Source organism: Mesoplodon mirus, assembly GCF_964341445.2.
Source record: "Mesoplodon mirus genome assembly, chromosome: 3".
NCBI lineage: Eukaryota > Metazoa > Chordata > Mammalia > Artiodactyla > Ziphiidae > Mesoplodon > Mesoplodon mirus.
This window is the reverse complement of record NC_138978.1, coordinates 29954423-29969009: the sequence shown is the minus strand read 5'-3', so window position 1 is coordinate 29969009 and position 14587 is coordinate 29954423. Positions and strand designations below refer to the sequence as shown.

Sequence of the window (14587 nt, the reverse complement as noted above, 5' to 3'; positions counted from 1 at the left end):
TGTGGTACTTTGTCACAGCAGCCACAGGAAACTAAAATAGACATAATTTTTAGCCTACTGAGATGTTTAGGAAAAAACTATACAAACAATTGATGACCATGAAAAACGATATTTAATTTGAGTCTATAGTCCCTGCTTGTATTGTCAGTGTTTTGTTTTGTTTTGTTTTTTGGTTTTTTTTTTGCGGTACGCGGACCTCTCACCGCTGCAGCCTCTCCCGCTGCGGAGCACAGGCTCCAGACGCACAGGCTCAGCAGCCATGGCTCACGGGCCCAGCCGCTCCACGGCACGTGGGATCCTCCCGGACCGGGGCACGAACCCGCGTCCCCTGCATCGGCAGGCGGACTCTCAACCACTGCACCACCTGGGGAGCCCTGTCAGTGTTTTGATAGTTGGCGGAAGGCAGAAGGGAAAGTAAAATCTTTTTAGCTTTTCTGTCTTCCATAAAGGAGAGTGAAATGGTATATTATTTTTCTTTTTCTTTTATTTTTAACATCATTATTGGAGTATAATTGCTTTACAATGGTGCATTAGTTTCTGCTTTATAACAAAGTGAACCAGCTATACATATACATATATCCCCATATCCCCTCCCTCTTGCATCTCCCTGCCACCCTCCATATCCCACCCCTGTATGTGGTCACAAAGCACTGAGCTGATCTCCCTGTACTTATTATTTTTCTTAAAATTGATAATTAGAGAAAATACCCCTTTAGGAATATTTTTGAAAATGTTTAAAAATGCCTAAAGTAGAATTAAAAACAAAATGTATACTTTGCAAATCACTGAAGGAAATGTGAAAACTAAGACATGTTACAAAGAAATAGGAAATAACAAGAAAACATAATAAAAAGCATAAAACAGGTTGATGGAGATAAGCTTCTATTAGTCTCCCTATATTAGGCTCCTTTCACGTGAGACCCTCACAGTCCTCCAGTGTGTCCTCACATTTGGCCAGCTGAGGAGGGAAAGAGAAGGCATCAGAGAGTAGAACAAAACTGGTTTTAAGAGTCAGGTCTTCCTCCTCATCCCACTGACCAGAACACATTTCCCAGCTCACCTAATTATAAGGGAGGTTGTGCCTAGGTGGAAGAAGAAACAAGAGTTTGTGAATACATAACATCATCGCTGCTTCAAGAACAAACGTATCAATTCTGAAATAAGTATAAATTCACTTTTGTCTGGCCACTCCACAGTGCGAGGTAGAAGAAAATAAGAGGAGAAGAGGTGGTCCCTGGAGCAGGCCAGGGTTGCAGGAGCCCAGGATGGCTGGGGGAGGATTGAAGGATCAGCCAAGAACTAAGGTCAAGTGGGAGAGCAGAGTGCAAGACTAAAATGCTGAGCTAAGAGTCTGCAAAAGGAGTGGGCAGAACCATGTGTGAGCATCCCAGAGGGAGGCCCTGAGACGAGGGCACACAGGAAACGGAAGCCTCTACTGTTACGTGTGGAGCTTTCACTGACCAACCTGTGGGCAGGGAGGGAGCTGTAGGGAGCCTTGAGCTGGTGCCCACAAGTTAAATTTCCATATTTCAAGGAAAAGAGTCTCAAGTTAGGTAAAGGAAAAAAAAAATGCTGCTAAACAGAAGAACAATAAAATATTAAAAAGTTGAGGCAAAGGAATAGCATGAGAACATACATAAATAAAAACAGGGGTCGCAATATTGCTTTTCTAAATAAAGGTGAAATTCAAGGTTAAAAAAATATATATACATATTAAAAGGGACAGAGGGAATTATTTCACGTGATAAAATGCTTAGTCCACAAGTGTGTCAACAGTCATGAATCTTTATGCACCAAATAACCTAACAAGAAAACTTAAAGCAAAATCTGTCAGAAAAACAAGAAGAAGTTGACAGCCATAGGAGACTTTAACATATCTCTCTTAATGGAGTAAAACAAATACAGTAAGTCTTCTACACGTAAACAAATTCCATTCTCAGAGTGCATTGTTAAGTCCCACTGTTCGTAAGTCCAGCAAAGTTAGCCTAGGTACCCAACTAACACAATCGGCTATAGAGTACTGTACTGTAGTAGGTTTATAATACTTTTCACACAAATAATACATAAAAAACGAACACAGAAAATAAAGAAAACATTTTTAATCTTACAGTACAGTGCCTTGAAAAGTACAGTAGTACAGTACAACAGCTGGCATACAGGGGCGGTCATCAAGTAAACAGGCAAGAAGAGTTACTGACCGGAGGAGGGAGAGGAGGCGGGAGATGGTACTGTACTACTGTACTCTATACAGTACTGTACAGTAAAGTACACAAAGGCACAACCACTTGTAGAGGATGCACGCACGTGACAATGTACACCAGACACCTGAACTAACTTATGTGATTGGACATGCAAACGCACATTCACATCTTTGAAAGTTCACAACTTGAAGATGCATATGTAGGGGACTTACTGTAAAAAAAATAGAACTAAACTGGAAGTTGTTTTAGGTGATTTTACCATCTTTTGATGTGATATTATGTATCAGGCTCAGTGCTAGGTACTTTGTATGTGATTTCGTTTACAATAATCCTCTTGGCAACACTGCTGGATAGATGACGTTACTGCCATTCTACAGAGGAATAAACTGAGGCTCTGTCAGGTCACTCAGTTATCTATCAAGAACGAGTATTTGAACCCAAGTCTTTGACCCCGGAGCCATTTTGTTAAATAGCCTCTTCGGAAGGCAGAGCTTCATTTCATGGAAAACATTTCTTCCAAAGAGGATAAAGACACCTCTGCCCCTCACAGAGTTCCTGACACCTCCAGGGCAGGTTCTGGTGAACAATAGGCAGTCACAGAGCCTTCATTTACAGGGCGATGATAATGAGAAAAAAAGTGGTGCAAGGTTACTCAGCAAGGAAGGGTGAAACACAGGGCCGTAGCTTCAGCGCTGCATCTGTACACTGCCCAGCCTCCCAGAACATCAGTCACTGCAGCTTCTTCAGTGACGGAAGCCCAGGTTTATTCTTTCACTTAGGAAAATAACAAAAGAAGACGTATCTTTCTGTCTTCCCAATACCAGCTGGCACCAGGAAAGGCCAACCTCTATTTTTGCTCTAGACACCAATGCTTGCTTTGAGCTTTGGTCTGTCTTCTCAGTTTTTGCTCTTTGGATGGCACAATGCTTTAATTATTATTGTCTGCTATTATAATCATGGTTTAATTGTTGGTTTGCTGCACCGTGGCTCAGAGGGGGGCATTTTCTGAAACAAATATTATTTTCTTATTATCATTTCCAAAGTCACTGAGGATAATTTAAGCTGCGTTCTCATTTGGGGACAGGAGTGATTTCTGACCCCTCCCCCTGCTGCAGCAGCTGTTTGTTCACAGGCCATTTTCCCCTGGTGTAAAGATCCACTGTTACGACTCTTCCTGGTGCAATATCCATTGTGTTCACGCAGTGGTGACAGTTGCTTCGAAGCACCCAAAGCCTTTTCATATTCTGGGACCCAGTCAGAAGGCAAGTGAAATCAACATATAAAGATGCTGTGATTTTTTTCCTTTCTAGTTTTGGCATTTTTCTAATGTGTGACGGATACAGATGAACCACTTCTAAGTGTGGAGGTGGGCAGTACCCGAGAAATGCCCAACGTGTTAAAGTTTCCTTCAGACTGAGAACTGAAAACCATAATCCCAGATTCGAGTTTGTCTGTGGACAGCACTTAAGGGGTGCAGCCCCCTACAATGACAGTTTGATGCTCTCCTAGCTTTTTAGATGAGAGTTCTAGCAGGAAATCTCTTCCTGTGGTTGAAGCTGAGCGTCATGAACCTTACCTGCAAAGCCTGGGGGGACTCTTAGTGGTGGGCTGGTGGGCAGAGGTACGGGAGTGAGGGCCAGGTGAGGGCTCCCTCACCTTGGGAGCTGCTGTTGGGACATTGTGGTGGAAAGTGGGACTCTGCGGAAACACCATGATGAAAAGGTGTACAGAGATCCCAGAACAGGGATGGCCCCACGGTCGGGGTGTCCTGCAGTTAAAGGGAGTGGCAGCCAATCTGACATGAAGACCCAGCTCCAGAGAGAGCAAGCAGAGGTTCCGGGCAGCCCCTTTCCCATTCCGGGGAATGGGAAAGAGGACCAGAGACCAGCGGGGCTCATTAGCTGAGCTGGCATACTTGTCAGTAGTGAAAGCCCAGGCTGTACCCCAGACAGATTTAGGACACTGAGGCCAACTCAAGGCCCCTCCTTTTTGGAAAAGGGGCTCCCCCCTCTCTGCCCTGACCCAGCACCATGGAAAGGACCCAAGAGGCCATACCTGCCTTGTCTTCTTCCACAGTTGGACACCATTGCCCTGCCCTGAGTCTCTCTTCTCTCTCTTTTTTATTTATTTATTTATTTTTGACTGCGTTGGGTCTTTGTCGCGGCACGAGGGCTTTCTCTAGTTGCGGCGAAGGGGGGCTGCTCTTCGTTGCAGTGCACGGGCTTCTCTTTGCGGTGGCTTCTCTTGTTGTGGAGCATGGGCTCTAGGTGTGTGGGCTTCAGTAGTTGTGGCACGCAGGCTCAGTGGTTGTGGTGCACGGGATTAGCTGCTCCGTGGCATGTGGGGTCTTCCCAGACCAGGGCTCGAACCCGTCTCCCCTGCATTGGCAGGCAGACTCTTAACAACTGCGCCACCAGGGAGGCCCCTCTCCTCTCTTGACTCCTTGGACTGCACCTTTTTCTTGTTTACCTTCTACCTCCTCCACTCCTCATTCTTAGTCTCCTTCCCCTGCTCATCCTTACTGCCATGGATCTCCAGGACACCCTTCTCTGTGTGCCGCCCACACTGATACTCGTTGGATGGGCTTGTCCAAACCCATGGCTTCAGGTCTCACCCACCTGCACCCATGCTCTCGTCCTCCTGAAGAACCTGTACTGTCCTGGGGGTGCCCGTCTCTCCATCCCATCCGTGTCTTTGTACAACCTCTTTTCTCTGCCTGGCATTTCCCTTCCTTCTCACACTCCTCGCCACCCCCTTCATCTGGAAAATCCTGTGCATCTCTCAAGACTCAGCTTAGTTGTTCCCTCCTCCGGGGACCTGGCCTCACCCCTTGGCCTGAGGTGGGACCTTCTCTGTGCGTATCTGTACCATAGTACTTATCACACCACAGCTAGGGGCAGAAACAAGCCATGTTCTTGTCTGTATCACCAGTGCCTGGTGTGGTATCTGCACCCACTGCCTACTATTCATTGATTGGATGTGTGAATATTGGTCAGAAGACTTGTAGAGCTGTATTTGGAGAGTGTGAGACCATGGCTGCAGCATCCTCCTGTCTTCTGGCTTTAAACTAGGCAGCCATCTCTGGCCCAGGGTCCGTGCAGCTAGTACCTATCTCTATGGTGGCGATAGGATGCCAAAGACATAGATTCAAGGGGCAGGATGTGGGCAGTAAAGGGAGATGTCAGAACCTCCAGTGAAATAGGAAGTATCTTCCTTAGCACATAGGATTTAAGTTGCCCGTCACCAAGTGGCACACACAGCACGGACAGTGGGTGAGTTTGGCTGAACTATGGGCGTCCCCGAAAGCTGATGAGCCATTTACTTATTCATCAACTCAACCAAAGCGGGAGCTTAGTGTGGGTCAGGCCTGGTGCTAGGTACCAAAGATACAAACACAAAGGAGACACAAACACAACAGTTAAGGAACTCAGTGAGACAGGTTATTCAGTGGATGACTCTGATACACAGAGCACACAGAAGGAGCCTCTCATGAGATTGGGGCCATGGGGAGGGCATGGAAAAGCCCATGGAAAATCTTACCAACTGGAGGTGGGGATCTACTGGGACATGGTATTCAGGTGGTATATTAGTTTACTAGGGCTGCTGTAACAAGCCAAATGACTTAACAAAAATTTATTTTCTCACACTTCTAGAGCCTAGAAGTCCAAAATCAAGGAGCAAGTAGGGTCACGCTCCCTCTGAAGCCTCTAGGGAAGAATCAGTTTCATTTCCCAGCTTCTGGGAGTTGCCAGCACTCCTTGGCCTTCCTTGGCTTGTGGATGCATCACTCCAGTCTCTGCCTCCATCTTCACCTGGTCCTCTTCCCTGCGTCTCCTCGGTGCCTCTGTGTCCAAATCTCCCTTTCCTTTCTCTTAGAAAGACATCAGTCATTGGACTCAGGACCCACCCTACTCCAGTATGACCTCATCTTAACTTGATGACATCTACAAAGACCCTATTTCCAAGTAAGGTTACGTTCACAGGGACCGAGTGTTAGGACTTGAACCTATCTCTTGGAGGGAGATCATTCAAGCCACTACAGGTGGTGTTAGGGCACGTGTCGGGGTTGGAAACATCCAGGCAGAGGTAAGTCTCCGAAGCCAGAGGAGGAGAAGAAAATGGGTAAAGAGTGAGAGGAAGAGGAGGAGGCAGTTGGGGCTATTCATGGAGGGCTTGGAGCATCCCCTAGGAAGCCTGACTTTATTCTGTAGGGAAAGGGGAATGACTGGTCAGATACGTGGTTCAGAAAGGTCAGCTGGCCCTGGTGGGAAAGGTGGATTGAAAGGGCGAGGGGGAGTTTGGGTGCACACTCTGTGTGCCTCTGTAATGCTGTTCTCTCTCTTGCAGTCATCTTCCTCTCTCACTTGCCTTGTGCTTCGCTTTTATTTCTCCAAAACTGCTTCAAAGACATCTCCTCCTTGAAGTTTTCCTTGCCTCTCTCAATTAGAAGAAGATGACGATGTAAAAAAAAGGCCTTTGGTCCCAGACAGACGTGGTTTGAATACACCCTCTGACCCTTACAAGCTGTTTGACGCCCCCCCCTCACCCTCAGCAAGTCTCCCCAATTAACCCCAGGAACTTCAGTTCCCACGTCAGCAAGATGGCAAAAATAGGCTCCAACTTACAGGCTTGTTATGAGGATATTAGACAATATACATAAAGTACTTGGCACGTAGATTTCCAACAAATGATTAGTTCTCTTCTTCGTCCAGTTATTTCGATAGCACTTTATTTATCCCACGCTTTCAGCACCTCCTGCACGTATTATTGTGTTGTGTGTGTGTCTCTTTCAATAAACAGCAGCAGCCTCCAGGGCAAAGACACAGCCTTCCATGTTTCGGCAGCTCTCAGCACAGAGCGTGATGCACATCAGGCCCCCTCCCTCTTCCGTGGCTGTTGTTGTGTCTATGGCCCAAAGAAACAAGAGCGCAAATGGGTGGGGCGTCAAGATGAAGGATCACCTTCTCACAGCATGGTGGGCGCGGGATCCTCAAATGGTTTTCCATATTTCAAAAGCCAGAAGAAGACCGGATGGTCACCTGCAGGGGAGCTGCTCAGGCAAACCCAAATGTCTGCTTGGGCCCAGGATTAGCCCTATCAATGCGAACCTCTAATTAGCATTTTATAGACTCTGATTTCTATGGGATGAAAAGCGTCTTCAATTAAGAGTCTTAATCCTTGTGGTCGGATTGGCAAAGCTTCACTGGTTAGCATCAAGGATTTATCATGAAAGAGGTCACTAGCACCTGTAGTAACCCCCTAGCTAATTTCCCTGCATCTGACGTTGCCCTTTGCCAGGCTGTTCTCATCCGGGCAGCAGGAGTGATCTTCAAATGAAAATGGGATCTTATAAGGCCTCCGCTTAAAATCCTTCAGTGACATCCCTTGACCCATAGAATAAAATCCAAAATCTTCCCCGACCCCCCGGGCCCCACGAGACCTGGCCTCTGCCTACCTACCTCTCTTGGCCCAGGGACAGCCTCAGTGGCCTTTCTGTTGCTCTGATGCCCCGAGCTGCTTCCCTTTCGGGGCCTTTGCTCATGCTGCCCTTTATCCACAGAAAACGTCCTCCCACCTCTTGCCCTGCCCTGCTCTTCACGTGACTGGCTCCCTTTAAGCCTCTCCTCTTCCTTAGATGTCACCTCCATGGAGAGGTCTTCCTGGCCAGTCTGTCTAACCCGGTGGCTCCATCTCAGCACTCTACTGTTTCCTTCATCGCATTTGCCCACAGCTGATAGTCTTCTGACGGGGTTGTGTGTGCAGGAGTATTGCCCATCTCCAGAAACAGCTGGAAAATGACACCCTATCTGTCATCTTCGCCATTATCTCCCAGCACCTAGCACACAGAAGGCATTTACATAAACGAAGGCAGTAAGAGGTCGGAAACTTCACCTTCTCTCCTTTCCACTGCCAAGCTGCATGGCTTCTGCATGCAAAGGACCTCAGGCTCCCTCCTCTGGCCCCTGGCCTCGTCCTCCCACCTCTGCTGACCTCATCAATGCCAAGCCTTTGACTTTGTCTGATTAACAGATCAGTTAAGCTGAATGCACTTTTAATTAAGGGTCTTAAATCTCAGCCCTTTAACCTCATGTATGATTGACATGTAAACTATTGATTACTGATGGGGCCTCTCTGGAGCAGGCCTGGCTCTCGGCCTCAGCCTCTTCCTTCTGCAGGTGCAGGCAGCATTGTCAGGGGAGAGAGAGGAAGCGCCAAAGTCTGACCTGGGCTGGAATTATATCATGTAATTCTGTGTCGCTCTCTGACCGGCCCTTGACCTTGAGCAAGTTATTTAACCTCTCTGAGCCTCAGTATTCTCATTTTTAAAGAGGGGAATGGTGCTACCTACAAAATAAAGATGCTTGTGAGGACTAAATGGGATAAGGTGAAATTGCCTTGTACACAGGGTTGTATAAATATGTTTTCTTTCATTTCTACCTAGTGTACGTATTCTCTTTTCACACTTCCCATCGGTCTGGTCCTTCTGGGATTTCATTTGTTCATTCTTCAATTCACTCACTCATCCATTCCATTATTCACCCTCAGGGACCTCAGTCGGTCTCTAACCAGAAGAGGATAAAACCCCAACTCTGCTAGCTAATACCGATGTCCCTCTCTCACTCCAGCTCTCTCCCCATGACATCCTCACGCCATCCAAACTCCAGTGTGGGCGTCTCCTGTCTTCCCAGGTACCTTAACCTCCCCCCTGCCTCTGGGTCTTGTCTTGTGTTATCACATCCAAAGAAAACCCCCTCTGGGCTTCCCTGGTGGTGCAGCGGTTGAGAGTCCGCCTGCCGATGCAGGGGACACGGGTTCGTGCCCCGGTCCGGGAGGATCCCACATGCCGCAGAGCGGCTGGGCCCGTGATCCATGGCCGCTGAGCCTGCACGTCCGGAGCCTGTGCTCCGCAACGGGAGAGGCCACAGCAGTGAGAAGCCTGCATACCGCAAAAAAAAAGAAAAGAAAACACCCTCCCTTTCACGCCGCCCAAACTTCTAGCCTTGTCTCCTCCTGCCTTCCCTGACAAGCCTGGCCCACGAGGACCTCTCTTCCCTGAGAGCACGTCCGGCAGCACCACACAGCTACGGCTTGGTCTGCACCTGCAGGCGGCTGCCGATTTCCCAGTACATCACTAGAGGCCTGCCAGGGGGATGAGAATACAGCCACTGAGGAAACCCACACAGCTCTGGTACTGAGGAAGCTCCACCTGTATCTATAAAAAGGTCTACCTAGGAAATCCAAGAGCTTAACTTGAAGCCTGTTAGAACTTAACTAGTGACTGAAAATAAGAAATACATACACACACACACACATATACATATATATATATCCAACAATAAATATGTAACTAATAATTAAATCCCACTCACAATGGAGCTGAAAGCCAAAAATTGAATTTAAGAGGAAGAATGCAAAGAGGAAAACCATAAAACTTTACCAAACCACCTAAACTAACCCCTAAATAAGTTACAACATCTACAGTGTTCCTGGCTGGGGAAAATAAGTAACGTAAAGATACCAAGTTGCCCGAATCAATCAGTAAGTGTGTGCAGGGCTTCCCTGGTGGTGCAGTGGTTAAGAATCTGCCTGCCAATGTAGGGGACACGGGTTCGAGCCCTGGTCTGGGAAGATCCCACATGCCGCAGAGCAACTAAGCCTGTGTGCCACAACTACTGAGCCCGCACGACTAGAGCCCGTGCTCTGCAATAAGAGAAGCCACCGCAATGAAAAGCCCGCGCACCACAACAAAGAGTAGCCCCTGCTCACCACAACTAGAGAAAGCCCACACAAAGCAGCAAAGACCCAATGCAGCCAAAAATAAATAAATAATTTTTTAAAAAATAAATAAATAAGTATGCAATTTCAATCATAGTATCCACGGGATTTGGAGGAATTTGAAAGGATAAATTTGGGAAATTAGCTAAGAAATTTTGGGGAAGAATATGAAGGGGAGCTTGCCCTGTAAGAATATCAGAATATGAGACTGAAAACTGAAATCAGCCGTGTAGCTGAGCTCCTGGTACCTCAAGTATTTAGAATCCCATCAGGGCAAAGGAGGGAGCCCTGGAACAGAGGAGAGTCTAGACTCAGACCCATGGCCAAGGTTTCAAACCCGTTGAGAGAGAGAGCCTGGATTATCCAGGCACAGGCATCTTCATTCAGGTACTCGTGAGCACTATCAGAAGGGTCAGGCATAGTCCAGGCAGTGGGGCTACCAGAGTGAAGAGGACCTGCCCCCATGCTCGTGAAAGTCATGTTCTAGTTGGGGAGAGGAGTAGTAAACAAATAAAGTATAGACTGTAATCAATGCTAAGGAGGAAAGAAGCAGGGCATTTTGATAGAACATGGAAGAGGCTACTTTAGGTAGGTGGCCAGATAATTGAGGGTCCATTTGGAAAAAATAATGAACCAATAAACCTCAACAAATGAAATTACACAACTGCTGAGAAAGTATTAAAGTTTTGCTTTTTAATCATATAGGGAAGAAGAGGGTTTGCCCAAATGTATCATGACATCCAATATCCTTACAGGAAAATATTAACATTTGATTACATAGAATGAGTAACTTCTATACCAGAAAAGACACCATAAACAAAATTTCTAGGAAAAAGAGATACCAGCTGCTGGGAGAAAATGTCAGCAACAAATATGTAAAAGAGAAATAAAAATATATAAAGATAATAAATAAAAATGATAATGTGTGAACAGAATTTAAAAAGACAAATAACTCAAGCTGGGTAAAGGATGTGAAGATATACAAATGACCAATAAATATATGCAGAGATACACAACCTTACTGAATTATCTAAATTTAAAACACTAGTGAGATTCCATTTCGGTTTAGCAGATGGGCAAGTATTTTAATAGAGAATATATTTACATTGTAATATTTGTTGTTGGTAAGGTGGAGTTTAAAGAGAACAGTCATATGAATACTGTTCAGGGGCAATGTAAATTGATACAATCACTTAAGAGAATAACTGAGCAGGATTTACCAACAACTTTAAATATATTGTATACCCGTCCCCCCGACCAAAGTATTCCTACAAGCCAACTGAAACATTAACATAAATGTGAAACACTACATAAAGATGGGACTGTTCCTTGCAGTCTTATATGAAATATAGCAATGTACATTTCTACAGGAAAAAAATGAAGTAGATGTATATCTCCATTATATAGTATTAAGTGAAGAAAATTACATAAAACTATGTAAAATATAGTCCCATGGTTGGGGGGGGGAATGTATGTGTGCACATTGAAAAAAATCTGGAAGTATTTGCACCAAACATAATATCAAGTGGAAAGTTCTAGAGAACAGATTGGTTTGTGTGAGAGAGACTTCTTAAAAATTCAGAATATCTGTATATTCTTAGCCTTTTTCTGCCTTGAGCATATCTTATTTTTATAATTTTAAAAGACATTTTTAAAAGGATATAGTGATAAATGGATTGGATCCTGGAACAGAAAAAGGCATCAGTGGAAACTGATGAAATCCAAATCAAGTCAGGAGTTGAGTTCATAGTAATGTACCATGTTGGTTTCTTAGTTGTGACAAATGTACCAGGGAAATGGAAGGCGTTGACAATGGCAGAAGTGGTAAGGGGTCTATAAGAATTCTCTGTATTATCTTTGCAACGTTTCTGTAAGCCTAAAATTAATCTGAAATAAAAAATTGATTAGGAGAGATAGAGACAGAGAGACAGGCTGGTATCCAAGTTCTGCTCTGGGAAGCGGAGGTGTAGGCTCACCCTTGCCCCCACTGCAGCTGGACCAGCTTCCCGAAGATCCTGCCATAACCCCTGACCTTTATTTCCCACACACACACTTTTTAAGACTTAAATTTTTAGAACAGGCTTACGTTCACAGCAAAGCTGAAAGTACAGAGATTTCCCATTCACCCCCTGCCCCGCACCTGCACAGCTTCCCCCATTATCAGCATCCCCCATCAGAGTGGTACATTTGTTAGACCTGATGAATCTACATTCATTGACACATCATTATCACCAAAAATCCATAGTTTATATTAGGGTTTGCTCTTCGTGCCCATATTCTATAGGTTTGAACAAATGTGTAATGACATGTATCCACTATTACAGTATCATAAGAGTATTTCCACTCCCCTAAAAATCCTCTGTGCTCTACCAGTTTATCCCCTCTCCCTGACCTAGCCTCTGGCAATCACTGACCTTTTTACTATTTCCATAGTTTTGCCTTTTTCAGAATGTTATCTGCTTGGAATCATACAGTATGTAGCCTTTTCAGAATGGCTTCTTTCACGTAGTAATATGGATTTAAGGTTCCTCTATGTCTTTTCAAGGCTTGATAGTTCATATCTTCTTAGCACTGAATAATATTCCATTGTCTGGATACACCAGAGTTTATTTATCCATTCATCTACTGAAGGACATCCTGGTTGCTTCCAAGTTTTGGCAATTATGGATAAAGCTGCTATAAACATCTGTGTGCAGGGTTTTGCATGGAAATCAGTTTTCAACTCCTTTGGGTAAATACCGACGAGCACAATTTCTGGATCGTATGGTAAGAGTGTGTTTAGTTTTGTAAGAAACTGCCAAACTGTCTTCGCAAGTGGCTGTACCATTTTGCACTCCCACCAGCAGTGATGAGAGTCCCTGTTGCTCCACATCCTCATCAGCGTTTGGTGCTGTCAGTGTTCTGAAGTCTAGCCATTCTAATGGGTGTATAGTGGTATCTCATTGCTTTTTTCATTTGCATTTCCTCGATGACATACGATGTGGAACATCTTTTCACATGCTTATGTGTCATTTGTATATCTTCTTTAGTGAGGTATCTGGTAAACTTTAGCCCATTTTTTTAATCATGTTATTTGTTTTCTTACTGTTGAGTTTTAAGAATTCTTTGTATAGAATTGGCTTTCCATATCTGCATGTTCAGGATCCACAGATTCAACCTACCTCAGATGGAAAGTATTTGAAAAAAATCCACAAAGTTCCAAAAAGCAAACTTGAATTGGCCATGCAAGGCAACTACTTACATAGCATTTACATTATATTTACAACTATTTACATAGCATTAACATTGTATTAAGTATTATAAGTAATCTAAAAATTATTTAAAGTATACAGGAGGATGTTCTATGCAAATACTATGCCATTCTGTATGAGGAATTTGAGCACCATCAGATTCTGGTATCTTGTTATCTTTTGCAGAGCAGCAATGTTTAATTTTAATGAAGTCCAGCTTATCACTTGTTTTCTTCATGGATTGTGCCTTTGGTATTGTATCTAATAAGTTATCATTATACCCAAGGGCATCTGAGTTTTCCCTTATGTGATCTTCTAGGAGTTTTATAGTTTTACGTTTACATTTAGGTCTGTGATCTGTTTCGAGTTAATTTTTGTGAAGGGTATAAAGTCTGTGTCTAGATTCATTTTTGCATGTGGATGTCCAGTAGTTTCAGCACCATTTGTTGAAAAGACTATCTTTGCTCCATTGTATTGCCTTTGCTCCTTTGTTAAAGATCAATTGACTATATTAATATGAGTCCATTTCTGGACTTTTGATTTATTTGTCTGTTATTTCACTGACATCACACTATCTTGATTACTGTAGCTTTATAGTAAGTCTTGACATTAGGTAGTGTCAGTTCTCCAAACGTGTTCTTCTTCAGTGTTGTGCTGGCTCTTCTGGATCTTTTGCCTCTCCACATAAACTTTATAAACTTTTATAAATATCTTATAAAATATAAATAAACTTTTGTCAATATCCACAAAAATAACTTGCTGGGCTTTTGACTGAGTATTTGTGTTTTTACCTCTATCCTTTATCCCCAGATCCTGCCTTCTCAGCATCCCCTTCCAATTAGAATGATATGGATGGGGGCTCAGGAGTGAGGCCTGGCGACTGCCGTGTAGAGTTGACGAGATGAGTGGGGTTTTACAGTGGCAACAGGAAGCTCCATAATAATACACAGGATGCACAAAATCTATCCTCCCTCACCCTTGTTCCCATTTGCTAGTGACTTCCAATGGGTGGAGCAGGCTGGATGGAAATTGAGAGGATAATTCCCTCTAATCCTCTTCCTTCCTGCAAGTCTTTCTTAGGTGTATGACTTTGCCTGACCGGAAGCCCCTGGAAAGAAGGGGCTGAGCCCCGAGTGACCACCTGCTTCTTTCTCTCCGTTCAGACTCCATTTCCTGGTCTTCGACACGGAGGAGCTCCACGACGTGTTGCGCATCTGGGATGGGCCTGTGGAGAGTGGGGTGCTGCTGAAGGAGCTCAGTGGCCCGGCCCTGCCCAAGGACCTGCACAGCACCTTCAGCTTGGTCGTTCTGCAGTTCAGCACCGACTTCTTCACCAGCAAGCAGGGTTTTGCCATTCAGTTCTCAGGTCTGTGCCCACCT

At 44.7% G+C, this 14587-nt stretch overlaps 1 protein-coding gene across 1 annotated transcript in view; it reads left to right on the top strand.

Moving 5' to 3' along the window:
• The window catches only part of CSMD2 (CUB and Sushi multiple domains 2), a 659332-nt gene that overhangs the window by 484721 nt on the left and 160024 nt on the right, over positions 1 to 14587 (top strand). Inside the window, exon 26 of the mRNA XM_082615655.1 lies at positions 14371 to 14573. Coding sequence (XP_082471781.1) covers positions 14371 to 14573 — 203 coding nt within the window. The remainder of the gene's footprint in view (positions 1 to 14370; positions 14574 to 14587) is intronic.